Raw genomic sequence first — 20,949 nt, 5'->3', positions numbered from 1 at the left:
AAAGGGAGCAGGAGTGGTCTGCACTCCCTAAGTGCGCATGACTGTTTTGCCAGCCCTCTTTGGCCTGCCAAACAGTCATGCGCACTCAGCATGTTCTCCTCCTGGCTGTTTTGCACAGCCTAGTGGAGAACAAGCCCAGCCTCCCAGGCACTGCCCAAGCGGCCAAACAGGCCACTCAGACCCATCATGATGCTGCTGATGCCGTGTCGTGATTGACTGGGAGAGTCTGGGAGCCTGGGTGCTTCCGGTGCTGCCAGCATAGTGAGGACAGAGGAGAGGCGTGCACAGAAGGATGGAAGAGAGGCGTGCAGCGGCGGTATCAGCTACAAAGATAAGTTTAATTTTAGTCCCCGTTCCGAGGCAGCTGCCACTGGTTCCAGAATGTTTGTGAGCAGAGCCATGTGGATATCGAAGAGAGTTGCTGTCAAATGGCAACTCTTGTGACTTTCGCAATACACCACAATGGTAGAGGTGGTAATGACAGTGGTAGCAAGAGGATTTTTACTGTATGGCAGGACTATTATTCCATAACTGCATGGCACTGGTTGCTGCGTGTCAGACATGTGGCAGGATGTTCTTGATTTGAATCCATAATAACAAATTATTTGCATTCAAACCAAGAAAGGGCAGTATTTTGTTTGTAAAAATGAAAGGCGCTTTCGGCAGTCACACCTTGAGATGAAAGTGCACTCTCTTAATTACAGACATTTAAATTCATTCAGCTAAGACACAGCTGGAGTAAAATTAGTCAACCAATGCACACACAGTACAAACTCAAGGACCGCTTTGTTTAAACCTGGAGTACCTGGACTTATATTTTTCATTTACATAAACCAGAAATAAATTCAATTTATGTAATCTTCAAGCAGCATATACTGTGAGGTGCTTTGAGTATCCATACCCGTCTTTGAAATTATCAGTAGTTTGATAAGCCCTACTTTAACCAACATTTTATATGCATATTCCCTAGGGCAAAACTATAAAATCCCACTTTGTCTAGGAGCAAACAAACATTCATTCTCTAATTCTTCTCTCTTAAGGGGACATTGTCTTTGATTCTTAATGCCTTCTATAGTCTTAGCTTCATTTCATTATTGTAATTTTTTGTTATGTATTTTACAAGAAGACTAATTAAAATAAAAAGCCTGAAAAAATAATTATGAAAACTGGACCAGATCAAGATTAGATTGCATGCTACTGTGGCTTCCTGGTTAATAAGTGTTGCCAGGCACGGCCGGTAGTAGGCGTAACTGCAGGGCGGTGACATAGGGAGGGGGAGGGGCAGGTGGGGGGTTGTAATGTATGGATTACGGACTATAACAGGTAAGTAAACTTATCAATATATAAAACGAATTTCTTTGTGTGCACTGCATCACCGAATGCGATGCAGTGCACACAACGAAATTCGTTTTAATATGTTTACTTACCTGTTATAGTCCGTAATCCATACATTACAATCTCCCACCCTGCCCCTCCCCCTCCCTACGTCACCGCCCTGCAGTTAGACCTACTACCGGCCGTGGCTGAGTGTTGCGTCCTACCCAGCCCGGAAGCATGCGAATGACCATGCCACACATGTAACACACGTCCTTATTCCACAGCATACAACCGCAAACGGTGCACATTGCATTATAACTTTATTGAACACACCCAGACTCACCAAAAACAATTATGTAATTTAGGTAAGGAGCCCGCATAGGACCAAAAGGGTCCCAATGCACACGAGCTCAAGATACTACATCTCCTCCTTTGTTAAATAAAAAAACATACCACATAAACATCATAGTTCTTCGATGAGTTGTCAAGGGGCTTGCACAAGTCTGCCAGATCGAGTGGTATGAGGTAGATGAGGTGCACCTTCAGGGGCGGCTCCTCCGCTAAGGCAGAGGAATGTCTCCCTACTGCTATCAGAGGAGGAAAAAGGAAAAATAAAATGATAATAACATCATTACTATTATTTAATTTTTTCACTCTGGGGCTAGGTTAGGGCAGGCTGTGGGACCCAGGGGTAGGAGTGGTGGGCACACTCTTAAGTGCGCATGATGGTTTAACTGGCTGTCTTAGGCCAGCCAAACAGTCATTGGCACTTGCATGGTCCCCACCAGGCTGTAGTGCACTGCCTGGTGGGTAACATGCACAGGCTCCCTGTGTCGAACCACTGTGTTCAACGCTGCAGTGTAATTGGTTTAGGGGAGCTTGTATGCTTCCTGCTTCTGGGACTGAAGCTGAGGAGAGACTGCGGCCATGAGAAAGTACGTGGGTTTTTGTTTTGTTCTCACCACCCCCTTCCCACCTCCCCTTCTACCCCTGTTCCCTGCCAGCCACCACTGCGCACCTTCATCGAGTGTCATTGAGGTGGTATCGGGACACTTGATTTGGGCACTCAGGTAGAAAGATTCCACTTGTGACATCAGGAGCCAATGAGCATCGCGGCAAGGGCTTAAAGCAGTGGTTCCCAATCTGTGCACCGCGGCACCCCAGTGCACCATCAAATCTTGTCAGGGGTGCCGCGAAAAGATGTTCACCAAGCACACAGTTTAGGAACTGCTGACTGACAAGAAGGGTAATACCGGGGTGAAGGTCAGGGTGCTGCACACATTCTGATACAGACTCTGCATATGATAGTCAAGCCTCTAGTGACTAGAGGCTTGACTATCATATGTAGAGTCTGTATCAGAATGACTTCTGGAAGCTAATTTTTCATGATCTCGGTTGAAGTTGCACTTTTCGTTTCCTAATTTGAATACTAAAACCCCGGCTCTCAATCATGTCCTGCAGTTGTTTTAGGTATCTGCTTTTTGTCTCCACCGAACTTAAATGAAGCTTAAAATGTGCACCTCTCCAATCGTTAATCAGTGCAATATGCTTCTTTTTTTTTTACAGTTTCTGGAATGTTGCTTTCGCATTTCTGCATTACGAGAGAGTACCGTCCCACCCTTCCATTCAAAGCGCTTCACAGCCTCCTCAGGGGAGTGGCATGGAGGAGGCATGAGGACACAGTCAGGAGGCATGAGGGCACAGACAGGGGGCATGGAGACACAGTCAGGAGGCATGAGGGCACAGACAGGAGGCATGAGGGCACAGACAAGAGATATAGGGACACCGTCAGGAGGCATGAGTGCACAGACAGGAGGCATGATGGCAAAGACAGGAGGCATGGAGACACAGGAGGCATGAGTGCACAGACGGAGGCATGAGGGCAAAGACAGGAGGCATGGAGACACAGGAGGCATGAGTGCACAGACAGGAGGCATTAGGGCAAAGACAGGAGGCATGGAGACACAGGCAAGAGATATAGGGAATCCGTCAGGAGGCATGAGTGCACAGACAGGAGGCATGAGGGCAAATACAGGAGGCATTGAGACACAGTCAGGAGGCATGAGTGCACAGACAGGAGGCATGAGGGCAAATACAGGAGGCATGAGTGCACAGACAGGAGGCATGAGGGCAAATACAGGAGGCATGGAGACACAGTCAGGAGGCATGAGGGCACAGACAGGAGGTATGAGGGCACAGAGAGGAGGCATGAGGACACAGTCAGGAGTCGTGATGACATGGACAGGAGGCATGAGGGCAAATACAGGAGGCATGAGTGCACTGAGAGGAGGCATGAGGGCAAATACAGGAGGCATGGAGACACAGTCAGGAGGCATGAGGGCACAGACAGGAGGTATGAGGGCACAGAGAGGAGGTATGATGACACAGTCAGGAGTTGTGATGACATGGACAGGAGGCATGAGGGCAAATACAGGAGGCATGAGTTCACAGACAGGAGGCATGGAGACACAGTCAGGAGGTATGAGGGCACAGACAGAAGGTATGTGGGCACAGAGAGGAGGCATGAGGACACAGTCAGGAGTCATGAGGACAAAGACAGGAGGCATGGGTACACAGTTAGTAGTCATGAGGGCACAGACAAGAGGCATGAGGACACACAGGATTTATGAGGGCACATACAGGAGGCATGAGGACACAGGCATGGGAGCACAATCAGGAGGCATGAGGGCAAAGACAGGAGGCATGAGGACATAGACAGGTGGCATAAGGACATAGTCACAAGGCATGAGGGCACAGTCAGGAGGCAGGCGACAGGAGGACACAGGCAGGAGGCATGAGGATATTGTCAGGAGGCATGAGGATATTGTCAGGAGGCATGAGGGCACAGAAAAGAGAGAAGGACACACAGACAGTAGACAGGAACACACAGACAGGAGGCAAGGATACACGGGAAGTAGACAACAACACACAGATAGGACATGAGGGTGTCCCTCCAACCAGTCATGTCAATTGTCATTGACACTGCATGGAGCTCCGCAGTGAATAGGACGGGATTACATCTATGATTACAATACCTTCATCTACTTCATCCCAATTATTTTCAGGGAGAAAAATGAAAGCACTCCCGAGGCAGTGCGTGCATCCCCCCTGCCCACCAAAGAAGTAGCATAATGGGGAGCCACAGCCACTGGCCAATAGGTTAAGGGAGCCGCAGGTTGAAAGAGTTTGGGAATCACTGGCTTAAAGTGTGACGAGTCCCTTGTAATGGATTTTTCAGGACGTTGATCAGTCACCATATGTTCTTTACTGTTTACGACTCGTAATAATTCAACTTCAAATGGAGCCTCAGTTTTTCGCTTTTGTTTTTGTTTCACTATAACCATGTCTCTCTTGTTAAACACTGTGTCCTCAACACATCTGCGTTTGTACTCATAGGTCTTCATTTTGCACTTTTGAGAAGTGTGCTCGTTGGGAACCTTCTTTGCATCCGGTGGACGATTCGGGGCCCACTGTTGTATCTTTATTCCCATAGCTCTATCAAAAATCAAGGTGGCAGGACTCTCATGGTGGAGTAGGGTGTTGATCAATAGACACAAAGGACTTGGCACAACGCTGACTTGAGATCAATGCACTTGCACTGTTGTCTTGTGCCGCATGGTTGCCTAGAATGATCCTTAACTCCACAATGGTGCGGAAGCAGCCTGTGTGTACACCTTTGTAGTCGACAGAGTGAGGCGTGCCACAGGAGACAAATCATTGAACTTCTTTGCTGGCATGATGTTGATCAACGCACCACTGTCTATGATGAAAGTTATGGGACATCCATTCACCTTCGGTGTAATTTTAGGACACTGTCCAAAAGAGTTTTGTTTTTTTCTTTAGTTTGTGTTTCTTCTTATCAATCAGCCAACCCTACATGTGCATGTCTCTGTTTAGTTGACATAATTACACACCCATCTTTCTCACTGTCACTTGATAGTGACGCTGACGAGCCTCTACAAGATGAATTTGAAGGCAATCGACTTTGTTTAGTTTCTCCTTGTTCCAGTAGATGTTGCTGTTTGGACTTGTGACTGTGGCGAGAAGGTATCTGGAACTTTCGAGCCTCCATTTTCACTTCTCGCTAAGATAAAATTAGTTTCTTTTTCTCTTTGCAAACCATTATGACATGGTTTTCTTTCTTGCATCCTTTGCATTTTTGTCCAATGGCGGGACATTTACCTTCAGGCGGAAATGAAAATCCACATCAGAACACAATTTCTTTTTCTTTGGAAATGTCGATCTCTGGGCCTTTACCTTATGCTTGTGTTTGCTTTTCATGATTAACGCTGATTCATTCTGTGCTAATCCAGCACCCATGTCAGCAGCTTGTTGATCTGCATGTTCCTCTGCTCTTGCAACCATGAGTACTTTCTCCAAGCTAAAGGTCTCTCTTAGCATGCGTATGAAGAGACAACCATTGATAACCTTCAGAAGCATGGCTTCCTCATCATTGAATTCACTGATCAGACAATGCTCGATTAGTGAGTCAAGTCTCTCAACAAACTCCTATATCGTTTCACCACTTTGTTGTTGTGCTTGATTGAAAATGTACCTCTCATAGTCACCATTTGGCATTGGGTTCAACTTTACTTCCAATGCTCCCATTATTTGTCAGTATGAGGTTTCATCAGCTTGTGATATCTTTTTCATGACTTCTTTCACTCCATCACCTGCAAAGTTCTCTAAATTTGGTGCCAATAATCTGCTTTTCGAATGGAGGCGGTGGTTTCAGGAACGTGGCTGCATAGAATTTTGCACTCTTCTTTTACTGATATTGACAGCGTGTGCTGTTTAGATGGCAGTTGCTGGTCACCGGAACCTGCACCTTCATCAAACATTGGCCGTGTGCTTGCACTTGGATCGTAACACCCGCCCTGATGCTGTAGGGCATCCTCTTCCTTTTTTACGGTGAGCAACCATTCTGTCTCTCGTGCTTGGTCTTTGTCACGTTTAACCTTTTGTATCATACCTGGTTGTCGCTGCCTTTTAGCATTCGCTTTGTATAGATGATGGCTCTGAGTGAAGTTGTGGCGCAGTATCTTTTCTTTTGGCCTTATCAGTAGGTTTTTGGAAAGCTTTCAACAGTGCTCTTCTGCAGGGCCTTCATCTTCGTTTATGGATGTATGTGGACAAGAGCAGGGCTTCGATTCCACACATGCCAGCTTCGAACTGCTTCTCATTGAAGTAGCCACATGTGGCACAGACAAGGAGTTTCCTGTAGCTCTGCAAACTTCCAGAGAGAGCAGTCTACTTTCTTTGGGGCACAGATCCCACACTAGTCGCCAGTTGACCACACCACACACGAATCACTATAACACGTTTTTAGTCCTCAGCATACAACTACAGTCTGCGCGCATTGCATCATAACTTTATTGAACACACCCAGCCACACCTATACCAATTACGTAGTTCCAGTAAGGAGTCTGCACAGGACCAAAAGAGTCCCAATGCACTCGAGTTCAAGACACTACATTAAGTATCCATAAAACACAGGTCTGTAAACTCAGGCTTGTTTTTACAATGCATGTGTGACTATAGATGGCATTCACAATTATTGTCCATGTGAAACTGAGCGCAGTGAAATCTAATACCTCAAATCCACGGAAGTAGAGGGTTAACACTTCTGTAAAATGCGTTTAGGCACAATTAAAATTGAAATTGTAGTGGCTATTCGTGTAATTCCCAGAACTTGTTTGGATTTTTAAAACATTGCCTGTCAAAATGAACTTTCACCATCTCTTTTACTGCAAAACAGCAGGTATTTGGAGGGCAGGGAAACGGGGTGTTTCTGTCAAGAATATTTGTGGGCAACAGACATCACAAACGTCCAAGTGCACGAATGTTGAGATTTATGAGCAAGCACAGCATAAGACGACCTGTTTCCAACAGAAGTAAACCTTTATTGAGTAGGACCACCCACCTCAAGACTGAAAAATAAGTCTGGCTGAAACCATTTTGCCAAGAGTTTTTGGAATTTGTTTCACTCTGTCCAAGCAAATTCCCAAAAGCCTGGATTGACATACATATTAATTACATAGTCCATGAAAATTTACAACTGGGTTTCCAAATATGCGATTTAAAAGTTTGAGATTGGTTGATGTCTCCCTGATTTTAAGTTTGAGCTATTTGTGATGTTTTAACACCCTTACCACTTTCAGACAAATAAGTAACATGCAGTGCTCTGCTGCAGTGTAACTTTGGCACAAATAATGGGATAGAGTGTACTACAGAGCAACTTGAAGACAGTGTGTAATGCCAACGATTATAGACCAACGGGGAACACCACTTCCACATACCTCGCAAGAGAATTATTATTTTTATTTTAAAGATTATTATTTTTATTTTAAAGAAACGTACATATTACTTCACAGTAGAATACAAGGATTATTCCAAACATACATTATTCAAACGTACACTCACACAAAGCAGTCACAGTTCACATCAAAACTGATTCCATATCTCGTCAGTCAGATTACCAACACCCACAGGATCTGGGTTTAAAATTGGGCCTTAGCAGCCATTTTGTGCCTAGTGCTGTTTATTTAATGCTACCCGAAGCGTCACCCACACCTCATCCGTACACATCATTGTGCCTAATCCTCCAGTTTAGGGAGGAAAAAACTATAAAATTTCGGCCTATTACAGCAGTTTTGAGATACCCCAACCATATATTATTTGATGATATCTATATGGAAGCTAAATATGTTTATGATTTACGTACTGGTGATTTATCCATTTCAGGTGAACATGTTTGTGGAGGGATTCCATGATGCCATTATCCTCTATGCCTTGGCTTTGCATGAGCTAAGAAAGAATGGCCAGAACAAGCGGGATGGAGAGAAGCTTGTGCAGCAGATGTGGAACAGGACCTATGAAGGTAGGAACTGGTTCGCATTCCTAGTTGAGGTGCGTTCCATGTTAACAACCTCCGCTTCTATACCTATCTCAGTGTGCATTGTATTTACACGATCTAGAGTGAGTGCTCACATTTCCCTGCCCACTGCAGGACCACAGATGACTAATTCACTGAAAGTCTGAATGACACTCTATATAGTCCAATCATTTCACAGCTTATAGGGGAGCCAATTTTCAATGTCTCTGCTTTTGAAAAGATTACAGAAGCACTCACACCTTTTGCATACCTCAGCTCTTCTCATTACTTTAACCTAAAATGTCAGAAGACCTCTTTCTACCAATTGTTTTTTTTTGTTGTTGTTATTTCGGGAAATCCTGACCATTTTCAAGGCTACAAATCATTTTGTTTTACTTTTGCTACTCCCTCATCCAAAAAAATGCATAAATATAGAAAGACAATTGTTATAACAGGGCTTTTTTCCATCAAGACGTTACGAGTGACATGATGGACAACGGGAAAAATGCGATGATGTCACGTGCAACCCGGAAGTGGGAAAATTACTATTACTGTTAGGCACCAATCTACACTTCTGTGTTGCATGTGCTTTCATAGCAACCTCTAAGCTGATCACCCATTGACAACAAAACCATCTTATCATCCGCCTGTCCCCTCAGCCTCTTTCATGCTTTGAAAAATAATACTTAGTATCCAGCTACTATCCCCCACCCCACTGGCCTTCCTCTCTCTTTCACTTTCATTTTTAAACAAACTTAAATTGAATATCTGGCTTCCTACCTCCATACTCCATCTCCCCCGTTACACCCTCCTGTGCAAAACAGTCAAAATATTTATGTGACATCTTATCACTTCCCTACATCCCTTTACTCCTCCTGATAGCCTTGTGCTCTGTGGTATGCCAGGCGTCTGACAGTGGATCTCACAGAGCTGCTACAAGCATGTATTGAGTTCTATTGCCTGTTGTGGGTCTGTAAGGATCAGTAATAAGCAGAGGGCAAGTTCTTGGCAGCATCAGAATCACCTGCCTTGCCCTATTAGGTCTGTAGAGATGAAAAAAAAGAATGGGAAAGCAAAAAAGATGTCAAACCATATGTTGCCATTCCACCACAACCTGCAGGTGAATCGATTGTATGTGCATGTGGGCCTCAAAAAAGTAGAGGAAAGAAAGAGGTGGCATGTGTAGGATGGCCAATAACATGCCCTAACTAATTTACCCGCATTCTTTTTGGAAAATGTTTAATCTCTAATATTGAAAAAGAACTATTGATCACATTTGATAAAGAAAATTCATGTAATATTTAGAAACGTCTCCATATGTTTGCTACAATCGTAATGTTTATCAACCTTGATCACTTGGACACATTTGTACTATTCGGTAATAAACTGAGACATTGTCATTTAGTCTAAAAATAATGGACAGACAATACCCCAGATAAGGGCATTTGTAATGGCTACTGTTCCTAATCTTTGTGTGACACAGGCAGGACTGTAGTAGAGACAGAAAATCCATATGAGAAGAGTGTCAAAGACAAAATTGATGAAGTAGTCATAGATGGAGTGGGTACACCACACATCGAAGACTCCACTTAGGTCGTACATGTGCACAAGTTTCGCCACGTGCAGGTGATGTCTACATTCTGTGTGCCATTTAGTGTATATTGGGTTTGAAGTACCACAACGCAGGTTGCAGCATAACAAACTCTTTAGAGAGTTTCAATAAAAGCACTAAGGCTAGGATTAGGATTGGTGAGCACTTACATAAGAGGACTAGACGCTATTTAGGATGTTATTACTGTATTCTACATGTCAAAGAAAAGTCTTTAAGGAATCTTATGACCTCAGATTGTCTTCTTTATACTACAAAGGCTGGTTCGTTTTTAACTAACATTTTATCTGCACTTCAGCACTTTTCTTTGATTAGATTAGATATTCAGAACATTAACACAGTGAAAAGACTACAAAAAGACTCCATGCCAGTTTAGAAAAATAGCTACTATGTATCTGTATAAAACAAAACCAGAATGACAAACCTCCAACATACAAAACTCTAGATATGACTTTTTAAAGTAAAATAAAGTTGTAGTTCTTAGAAATCAATGGTTGCGCTTCACCAGGATAAAGGGCCTGATTACGATGCAGATCGGACTGCCCGTCAGATTGCCGTGACTGCAGTCCGATTCCGACCGCCGAGGCCATATTACCATGCAGCCACAGGTACCGTGGGGGTCATATCGTCAGTGGTGCTCCGCTCACTGCACATGTCACTGCAAGTGGGTACAAATGCACAGGAAACATAGGTAGTTGTACACAGATGCATGACACATGTTGGGACATACCTTGTGCACCATGTACCCCATTGCTGGAGTGTGGCAATATCTGCACAGTTCAGTCACTGGGGATACATGCCACATGAGGACTTACCTAGATTCTGCTGACCACAGGACTGTCCACTTCGGGGTGCAGCTGTTGAAGTATAGAGGGGACCTGGAAGAATGGATCCATACCTGTGTCCGCCAGGGAGAAGGGGAATCAGCTGAGCATTCACCCCTTCTCCTTCATTTCTGATGACTGGAGGCAGACGGTTGGACCACCACGGTCTGATCCTCGGAAATCCACATCGTAAACCAGATCTCCCTGTACTGCCCTAGGGCTGCTGTTCCTCTCCAACCGACATCTCAGTGGTCGTAGGAAGGCTGTCAGAGCCGGCAGTCTGTCAGTGGTCGGAGTACAAGCTGGATGCATCGTAATCCAACGATCAGACCGACCGCTTCTGAAGAAACCTTCGGCGGTCCGCCCACATCAGACAGGGCCACAGAATGCGGTCCAACTGGCATCAAAATCAGGCCCAATGTACCTTTAAATGTGCCAAAAATCATAGACGATGCGTTGCTCAGGGGATGTGAGGCACCAGAAAAGCCGGTGATGTTGTGGTTTCTTACTGTTATGCAGGTCGTTGGCACAGTGATTCTCAGGGACAGTATGTTGCACAGAGAAGGTGATGCATCGCTGTAGACAGGGATGCATCGGTTCCTTAAGGGGTGCAGAGTCATTGAGCTGTCCTTGTCCGGGTTCCATGAGTGGTGCAGGGGAGGGGATGCGTCATTTATGGGAACGATACCTCGGTTCTTTACTGTGATGCGGTGTCGATGATTAAATTGGTGCCGAGACGATGCGTCGAAAGTCAAATCACGCTCTGTCAATTCCACAGTGTCAAAGCAGGCCCTACGTCAGAGTCGGAGCGGTGCATCACGAACTTCATGATGTGGTGCTCGAGACTCATACAGCGGTGGTTCTTTGGAGGCGCTGCAGTGAATAGTCTGGGCCTTGCATTGTAAGCCGTGTTCATTGCAGTGATTTGTTCCAAAATGACCCTTGGAGTCGATACGTGGACTTTCTTTTTTTCAGCACCAGAACTCACTTCCAAGGGCCGAGGTACTTGATTTGGCACCACTTGATAGAGTAGGGCTCTCAGCAGAGGAGCCCTGGTGCCTGGTAGTGTTTGATGTCCCAAAAATTCCAACATGAGGCAAGCTCAACTGAAGCTCTTGGTGAACCTTAAAAAGCAGGCTGAAGAAAGCAAAGTCCAGTCCTTTCACTCCCAGGACAGAAGCAACAGGCCAACGCAGCAACGCAAACAGCAAAGTGGCAGTTCCTCCTGACAGCAACACATCTCTTCTCCTTGGCAGATTGTCCTCAATCCAGAACTGTTCTGATTATATGATGTCACAGGTCCAGTACATATACCCATTGCAGCCCTTGAAGTAGGCAAACTTCAAAGAAAGGTCTTTGTAGTGCACAAGACCATGCTTTGCCTTGCCCTGGCCCTAGACACACTACAAGGAGTGAAGATTTATTTGTGTGAGGACAGGACAGCCCTATTCAGGTGTCACTGTCAACTCCTCCCACCACTCTAGCTCAAGAAGGCCCATCAGCCTGGTGATGGACCATCAGGATATGCAGGGCAGCTCCCTTTGTGTGACTATTTAAAGTGAATACACATACAGCCCAACTGTCATCCTGACCCAGACTTGTATTCAGAGACAGGCAGAGGCCAGAATGGTTAAAGTAATAAAATGCTGACTTTCTAAAAGAGGCATTTTCAGACCTTCAATGTAAAAAACAACTTCACTAAAAGATGCATTTTTAAATTGTGAGTCCAGAGACACCAAACTCCAATTTCCCATCAGCTCCCAATTGGAAGATACAGTTGTAAGATGTTACAACAAGGCAGCTCCAATTCTAAGCTATGGGTGGGAGAGGTTTTGCTGTAGTGAAATACAAAAATAGCAGTATTTTACTACCAGGACATGTAAAATACAACAGTACATATCCTATGTTATGTTACGTTATGTTATGTTTTGTTGGTTTAAGCACATAGCTAACCTAAGGCTACCCAAACCTGAGTGAGTATTGACGTACACCTTGGATGTCTCAACTATACCAGACTGAATTGGCTGGGAAATAGGCCATTTCTTAGTAGCTTTCTGAATTTGTTCTCCTTAGATTCAGTACTCAGACCAATTGGCATTGAATTCCATAGTTTTGGAGGGTAGAAATGAGAAAGATCTTCCACTCATCGGGTCCTTTGAATATGTGAGACATTCAGAAGACCCGTATAGGAGGATTTTAGAGTCCTATTGGTAGTATAGGGTACCAAGAGCTTCCTAATCACCGTGGGGCCTCTGTGCTTAATTGCCCTGGCACCATGCATAATGCCTTAAACGTTATTATTTGCTCCACTAGGAGCCAGTGCAATGAGGCCAGAGCATTTTTAGCTGAGGAGTGCTTGGGCAGCTTAAAAATGGTCCTTCCCGCAGCATTTTGGACCACTTGAAGTCTCTTGACAACCGCTTAGGTGAGCCCAAATACAAAGTATTACCATAGTCTAGGCGGTCCCTAGTAAAGTGCACAGTGTATGCCTCGGCCGGTAAATCAATTGCTACTAGTGGGGTTGCAGCACTGGTTGTGCCTCCCACATGAGAAGCTCTGTAAATGTGTCTCAGACCTACCACCGCAGTGTCTGCCCGTGCAGTTTTTAACTGCCATGTTCAACTGGCAAGTGCATCCACTTGCCAGGCCCAAACCTTCCATTTTCCTATATGTAACTCACCCCTCAGCTAGGCCCAAGCACCCCCATGGGCAGGGTGCAGTGTATATGAACTGTAGGGCATGAGCTGGTGTGTTTTACATGTCCTGATAGTGAACTACTGTGTATTTTGTTTTTCACTGTTGAAAGGCTGTCTGTCCCATAGGTTAACATAGGAGCTGCCTTTTAACATTTTGTAAGTATAACTTGTCATTGGGAACAAGATAGAGGAATGGAGTTTAGGCTCTCCGAACCCAGAATGTAATAACACACTTTAAAGTGTAGGTGGTTTTTAAATTGTGTGTTTGAAAATGCAACTTTTAGACAGTGAACATTTTCTTGATCTACCATTCTGTGTGCCTCTGCCTGTCTGTGTATTCACCACTGGTTTTAGAGTGAAAGAAGCAGGGGAGTGGTGGTAGGAGTTTTCGCTAGCACCTGAATAGGCTGAGTCTCCTTTTCACAAGGCTGTCTACACCTCCTGCAGTCAAGCTGGACCAAGGAGACCCTTTCCACAAATAGAACAATGAGAAAATTTGGTATACGTATTGGATCTACAAGGAGATCTGAAGAGCTGTGTGAGGAGCACTGCCTTTTCTGTGTAAGGGCTGTGATGGCCTGCAGTTGCTGATTCTGTCTGTGGCAGAGAAAAAATATTCTTTTTGCCCTGCTGTGATATCTTCCTTATGAAGAATCTGCAAGGACTTGTGTATTCTTGCCCTCTATTGGAAGTCTCAGGGAAAGCTAAGACTTCAGGAAAGATCCTTGCTGGATCCCCACAGTAACCCTGCCTGGAAGGAGAGCTGAAGAGCTTGTGAGGAGTTCTGCTCCTTCTATGAAAGGGGTCAGGTGGCCTGCAGTTGCTGCTCCTGTCTGGGGCAGGAGAAGGACTGGACTGTCCTTCCCCTTTTGTAAAAGAAAGTGCATGGTGAGCGCTTTATTGCTGTTTTTCTATCAAAGTGCGGAAGAAGTGCTATTTTTCTGCAGCCCAGTCACCGGAGAAAACCAAAGAGAACAGCGCAGCTCCAACTGAGACTTCACCTCGCTTCCCCCAGCACATGGCGAGTGCTTTACTCCATTGTGTTTGCAGCACGAGAAGTGTAGTGTGCACTGCATTTTGTTCTCTGGTTTGTGGCAACATGAAGGGAGAGCTTTGGTGTGGAAGTGCTCTCCCCCCTCCTTAGCAGCCGCTGCAGCAAACACAACAAAAGAAACCCTGGCCCGGATCCCCCGCATTGCCAAGGAAACCCGACACCTCCAGTGGGTGGGTCCCAGACACCGGGGAAGACCAAAGAAAGGAGCTTGGCCGAAGACGGCCGAATGCTAACGCGATCCACCGGAGGCTACGGCAGAGGTACGTGGCCTTGGAAGAAGAGTGAAACCAGCCTAGGGAAGTTCCTGGAAATTGCCCACCTGCGTATTGAAGGGGCAGGGCTGAGACAAGAGCAGCGGTCCGGGAGGCCTTGGAGGGCTCCGGACACGCTACACAGCGGTGTAGGAGACTGCAGGTATCTGCAGCTGCACCGAATGCTCGCTGATAGCTGCCCTGGATTATTCTGCACATGGGTGCCCAGAAAAGGCTACCCACAATAATCAATTGTGTGTGCCTCCACCTTTTCTGGTGGCCTACCTGGGGGAGTGCCAAGTGGGCACGATTGTCACAACCTTTCAGGTCCCGAGGAGCCATGATTAAAATGTACATGAGTGCTTTCCAAGCACCAGAAGATTTACCGTAATAGCCTAATATGAGTGCAGATGGGCTGCACCCTAGATGCTGGGGGCGCGGGTGGAGGGGGGGAATTTCATGAACCCTGCTGGTATTGCCCGTTGTGATGATTAATGGAGGTTACTGTTGGATTTATGCCTGATATTATAACTTATTTTATTTGAACTCTTGTACAGACAAAATAACAAGTATCATTTTGAGAACCTGCATATTACGTACCATGATGGGGGTTTTGTGACATGTGCAATGAATAAGTATTTACTGTAGTGCCCTATCTGTGATGTTATGACAGTTGCCTAGTTGGCAAAATTGTTTATGGTTTATGTAACTGTGGTCTATGTGTTTTACATACAATATAAGAGATATTTTATATACTACTTTGTGGAGTCTTTTTTGTGATATATTTGTTGTGTTACTGGTGTTTGTGTGTGTGTTGCACACATGCTTTACACTTTTGCTCTGGGATATGCATTGCCAAGCTACCAAGGGAGTGAGCAGGGGTTATCTTGGGTGTGTAACTGCCTGGCTTAGGTGCATACCCTAGCTAACCAGAAACCCCATTTCTAACAGTATGTATTTGTAAAGTTCTAAACAGTGCATTATTTTAAGTAAAACATTTGTTTGTATGACCATTGATTACACAGTGATGAAGATTTGAGATTGAGATTCTCTCTTCCCCTCCCTTGCTCATTGGCCGCCTCCTACCACACAACCACTGGTCACTGCAGGGGTGTTGCTGAACCATTGTGGCATTAGATCTGTTTTGGATACATCAGTTAGGGGTAACTGCTACACCTGTGTTGCTACTTGCAGCCCCTGTGAATTGCTTTGCAGTCCCTGGGCTTGGAGCAATTTGACAGTTGGTCTGGTCAGTAGCCCATCATTGGAAGTCAAGATTATGTGATGGTGCTTGATAAATGTTACTAAGAATAAGAAGCAAGTGGCCATATGATGTCACTTCTGCCCTGCTTATGATGTTGGGTAAATGTCAGGTAGATACCTCCTTATCTTCACCGTGTCTGCCAGTATATGCACTTTTCACCTACAGCGTACAGGGCAGCTACAACTTTGGAGGCGGAGACAATATAGCAAGACTCTAATTAGGCATCCAATTATTTGAGGACTATAATTTATTTGACATCCAATGGGACCTTAAATGAACTTTCTTTTTTTTAAATGAAATTGCATTTTGCAAAGCAAGCAGTCTGCACACAATAATTCGTAAGCATAGGGCATCACTCATGTAATCTTCGTAAAGTGTCTTAGGGCCCGATTTAGAGTTTGGTGGGGTGGGAGCGGGCCACCGCCCCTCTCCCACACTGCCAAACCTCACCACCACCTTCCGGCCACATTACTAGTTATTTTGTGGACTGGTAGGTATGTGGCGTGGCGGTTCCATGGTGGTGCAATACAAAGACTCATATGTGGGACCGCCAATGCACATTCCTGCACGGCATGGACTATGCAGTCCATGCCTTGCAGGAAGAGGGGTGCATGCACAGAATGGGCACAACATGTGCCCCCCTGAATGCACCCCCTTGCACAGGGGCAAGAGGGAGCTCTGTATGGCCCTCTGTGTTTCCTAACCACCAGCAGTTTCATGGTGTGAGCAGCAGGCGGTGAGGAAATTTGTAATATGCTTGGTGGTAGTGCAGCGGCACCATCAAGCATATTGCGGCCTCAAGACCGCCACACCACCGCCAGGGATCACAGAGCCCTGGCTGTTGCGGGGTTCCTAGGGAGGTCGGACTGCCATACTCATAAAACGGCAGTGTGACCTCTAGTGCAATGGTCCTCAACCCCCACCGCACCTACACCACCAGTTTGGTGGTCCCATGGATCACCAAACTCGTAATTAGGCCCTTAGTTTGTTTACCCAAGACCAATGCTTGAAATGGAAAAATAGAAGTACAGGTACCCTGTACCAGAGTACCTGCTTGCTTTTGAGAAGTGCCAGTATTCTCTAATTAAACGTTTTGCACCTTTGCTGAGAAGGAGAGGTACTCTCCCTCTCAAAATAAACACGTACCGGGGCTCAGTACCTGATAGCCCATTTAAAGCACTGTCCGAATCTCACTGGTTTCCCAGTTGTTTGCTAGAGCATGTTTGTAAATTTTGCTGTGCAGGGTATGAAAAGAATTACCACAATATAGTATTCAAATCTACTATAACACTGTTGCTTATTTAAGTAATACAGAAGCATAATTGTATGCCATAAGCTTCCCTTACTTTTTGTTATGAAATCGTCATTTCTTTGCACACTCAGTACAAGGTTTCACCCCCATATTGTGGCAAGAATCTGTGTTTGCCACTATATTCAGTGACTATTCAGACACCTTTTTTTATAAACTGAAATAAATTGGGTTCTCTGGGGAAACACGTGCACCCTTTAGTGAAAAATATTCGAATCATATGGCACATACTATATTTTTGCTGAGCCATATAGAATGCACTGCATGGAAGCTGCTCCCCACCCTACATATCCCCAAAATAGGGTCACATATTTGAAATGAAAAGGGAGCAATGTTAAGAATTTAGGAATGCAGACACTGGGATGAAATTACAATTTCTTTTGGAATGCCAACAAAAATGCTGGGAGACTGATGAGATTTCCTGTGCTATTGGTCTGACTGTTCTTCTTGTTTAACTTGGATGAAACAGGTATTTTAACTAATTAATGTCCTAATTCCTCACACGCCACTTTCTAGGCATCGCTGGGCAGGTTTCCATAGATGCCAACGGAGACAGATATGGGGATTTCTCGGTGATTGCGATGACTGATCCCGAAACAGGCACACAGGAGGTAAGGAAGTTCCCTTTTTCTACTCACGGATCGAGTGTCGGTTCTGGAAGAGCCGTTGTTGTTCTACCAAATGAGCTGCTAGCTTGGGTGACCTGGTTTAAAAGTAACCCGAATCCCCTGTTCTGATTCCACATGTGTTGACCAGTTGTTGGAATCTAATGAGAAAATCCCTACATCCTGTCAGAGCCTAGTTTTTTATCTTTTCATTTTACAGAGATTTCCAGCCAATGTAACGCTGCACAGCACTACCAATAAACGTAAATGCTTGCACAAATTAAAATAGTTGTATATAATCTTGCAAAGCAAGAACAGACCTTTTTATAGAGCATTGTGTGCAACTCTAGAGTAGGGTGCCCAAAGCTTTTATTATGCAAGCAGTCTTGCTTCCATATCTTACTCATAGTTTTCTCACAATTTAAACATCTTTTGTTTCTTAAAATTACGTGATATGTGCAGGCCCAATCTCAAATGAAAAACATTCAAAAAAGTCTGCGAGCAACAATCAAAGAGCCCGTTTGCAAGACAGACAACACGACGCACTATTATTCTCACCTGCTGCTGCTCCTGTTTCTTGTGTTTGGTACTTGTCCTTTTCCTACATGTTTCAAAGAGAACACATAAAAAGAAGTTCTCTTTTATTGCGGGTTTTGTTACAAATATCCTTCGGTATTTTACACACTACCCGGTCAGCTGCCTTTCAAATCATTCCCAGATTCCGTTCTATTCATGTTATAGCATAGTTTCACATGCAGAGAGTTATGTCGTGTTCACCCCAGTATTATTGGGATCACGCCTGGTGGATCTCTCGGCCCCAAAAGTTATGTGCTCTTTTCGGAGAAAAGGAGAGCTGCCACGTGTCTCTTCTGCTCTAGCAGGCTGCGCTCTGTTAGACAGAGAGAGCTAGGAGTCAGAAATCCTCAGAGACTCTCTTATCTACAGGTAATATAAAGTTGAGCCTCGCACGTGTACTCCAATCAGTATGCATGCACAATTGCTATTTCACAATTATATGATATTCATTATGTAATGTTTGCCTACATGAAGGGTTTATCAGACTAATCACAATTATTATAAACAAGCTCACAAGATAGGCATAGGTTAAGAAGGCCCCAATGAAATTTCGGCACTCATCCCTAACCCATTGCTTATTCAAGGTATCTATAAAGGTTTCAGTCATCCAACCTAAATGGCTGGCTTCGTTTTCTAAGATTATGCCAAGCCATATATAGTTTCCCTCATATGTTATCCTGTCATTAGGTAACTGTTCAACCCTTCGGTATCTCTTCTACAACTGGTTCATATGATCAACCTACCCCTGTTCTGGTACCTCACCTACCCTTATTGATAGCGAAGCCTTAAGGAGTGAGGAGTGGTTGTGCACTGTCAGCTCTTACTTTTGCAAACAATGTTGTGCTGTAGAAGCATACAGAGGATAATGCTACTTTTCCTTCTTTCTTCCAATACAAATCTCTGCAAGGTCATCTTTCCCTGCAGCTGTGATTACAGTGTGTGCACCAGAGTAGTGGAAAGTTATCCCTACTCTAGCAAAGGCTGCCCCCGAAGAGGGCCTCGAGGGCCAGCGCCATAACTAACCTCCAGAACCCACAAGGGAACGGATCTGGTTGGCGCTGGTTTGTGTCGCAAGGAAAGGCCTAATGGCCAATGTGCCTGAGGCCCTCTCCCCCTTCTACCCTTCTAATAACAAAGGGAAGAGGAAAAGGGGGGGTGAGGGGGAATATAAGGTGCTGCTCCACCTGGGGAGCTCATCTTCACACCAGGGAGCTGGGGGAGCGGCGCCAACGAAGGTGTCCAGTGAAGTTGTACAAATATGACGTATGTAATGAGTAATAAAACTGCGGCCAACAACCACTACAAAATACAATGACTGTTGGCTATGTGTAGTAATGTAGATACACAAGTTAGGTTATGTTGCTGGAATGGGCACAGTGCGGCTGTTTTGTCTTGTTAGCTTGAGTGATGTTGAAAAACAAGGGGATCGAGCACATATTTGTTAGCATTGCCAAGCAAGCAGTTCAATTTTCTAGGCCCTTTACACACACATTTGTTAATGCTAAATGCTGTCATGTTTACATGCAGTCAAGGCTATCTCGAAGGATGTATGTCATGACAACGCGGGCTTTACCCCGCGCTGCCATTACGACGCATCCATTACAACGCAAGTTGTTACAACGACTTGCGCTGTAGGCGCTGGATTGTGGAATAGTTTAATTTTCTATTCCAACTCCAGCCCACGTAACAGTAGGGAAGGTGTTGGAATAGAAAATAAAACTATTCCTTTACCAAGAGCGCCCTCCAGCGCAAGTCGTTGTAACGACTTGCGTCGTGATGGCAGCGTCGTAATGGTAGCGCGGTGTAAAGCCCGCGTTGTCATGGCTGTCTCCCATCTCGAATGTACCACACAATATTATTATACAAAACCCCTACTACAGATAACAGTTACATTCATGGTAGAGTGTGAGGGTGCTGGTGCTATATCACAAAAAAGGTGACAGGTTATGGGCATTATTGGACTCACGCCTGCCCTAGTTCACACAATATACCACAAAATGGCGTGATACCCTTGGATTTCGCTCTGAGCCCAGTTGGCTCCTCGGCGAGATAAAGAAGAGGACCGTACTAATTTCCTATTTTTTGCTACCTCCTATAATCTCGGTTTCCAGGCAATTCCAAGAATTGGGCGAGGATGACTCACTCATGTAATTCATCATTTGCCACCTCGTTCCAAGATGGTGCTACCAGGGCAGACTCAACCTCGGGGCCTAATAAACCTGAGGGAGTTCTTGGATATTTCTTATCTTTTCCAGATAATTCTCTGATCCAGTTTGGCGATTAAAAAAACCTTAGAATAAAGCACAAAAGTATACTTTAATAAGGTGGTATCCTAGATTTATTAAAATTGCCAAAGGGTAAACAGCAGGAGGCATATATTGGTATAATGACCTATATGCGTCACTGTATAGAAACACATTTCATGTCAACATGTTTCTGCCTATTGTAAGCCTATGGGTCTATGGCATTCATCAGGGCTAAGTCTATGTGTCCCTACACTGCAAACAGTTCGTGCAGAGTACTCAGATTAACAGAGAGGACCTACCTCTCAGTAGAAAACTATTGCTAGA

At 44.9% G+C, this 20,949-nt stretch overlaps 1 protein-coding gene across 2 annotated transcripts in view; it reads left to right on the top strand.

Moving 5' to 3' along the window:
* The window catches only part of NPR3 (natriuretic peptide receptor 3), a 209,138-nt gene that overhangs the window by 118,025 nt on the left and 70,164 nt on the right, over positions 1-20,949 (top strand). For both annotated transcript variants that reach the window (XM_078674915.1, XM_078674914.1), the window contains exons 4-5: positions 8,062-8,197; positions 17,715-17,809. In XM_078674915.1, the coding sequence (XP_078531041.1) occupies positions 8,062-8,197; positions 17,715-17,809 (231 nt within the window). The remainder of the gene's footprint in view (positions 1-8,061; positions 8,198-17,714; positions 17,810-20,949) is intronic.

The sequence above is a fragment of the Lissotriton helveticus genome, chromosome 2_1, assembly GCF_964261635.1.
Source record: "Lissotriton helveticus chromosome 2_1, aLisHel1.1, whole genome shotgun sequence".
Lineage (NCBI taxonomy): Eukaryota > Metazoa > Chordata > Amphibia > Caudata > Salamandridae > Lissotriton > Lissotriton helveticus.
Note: the sequence above shows the minus strand (reverse complement) of the source record. Positions and strands in the feature narration are given on the sequence as shown.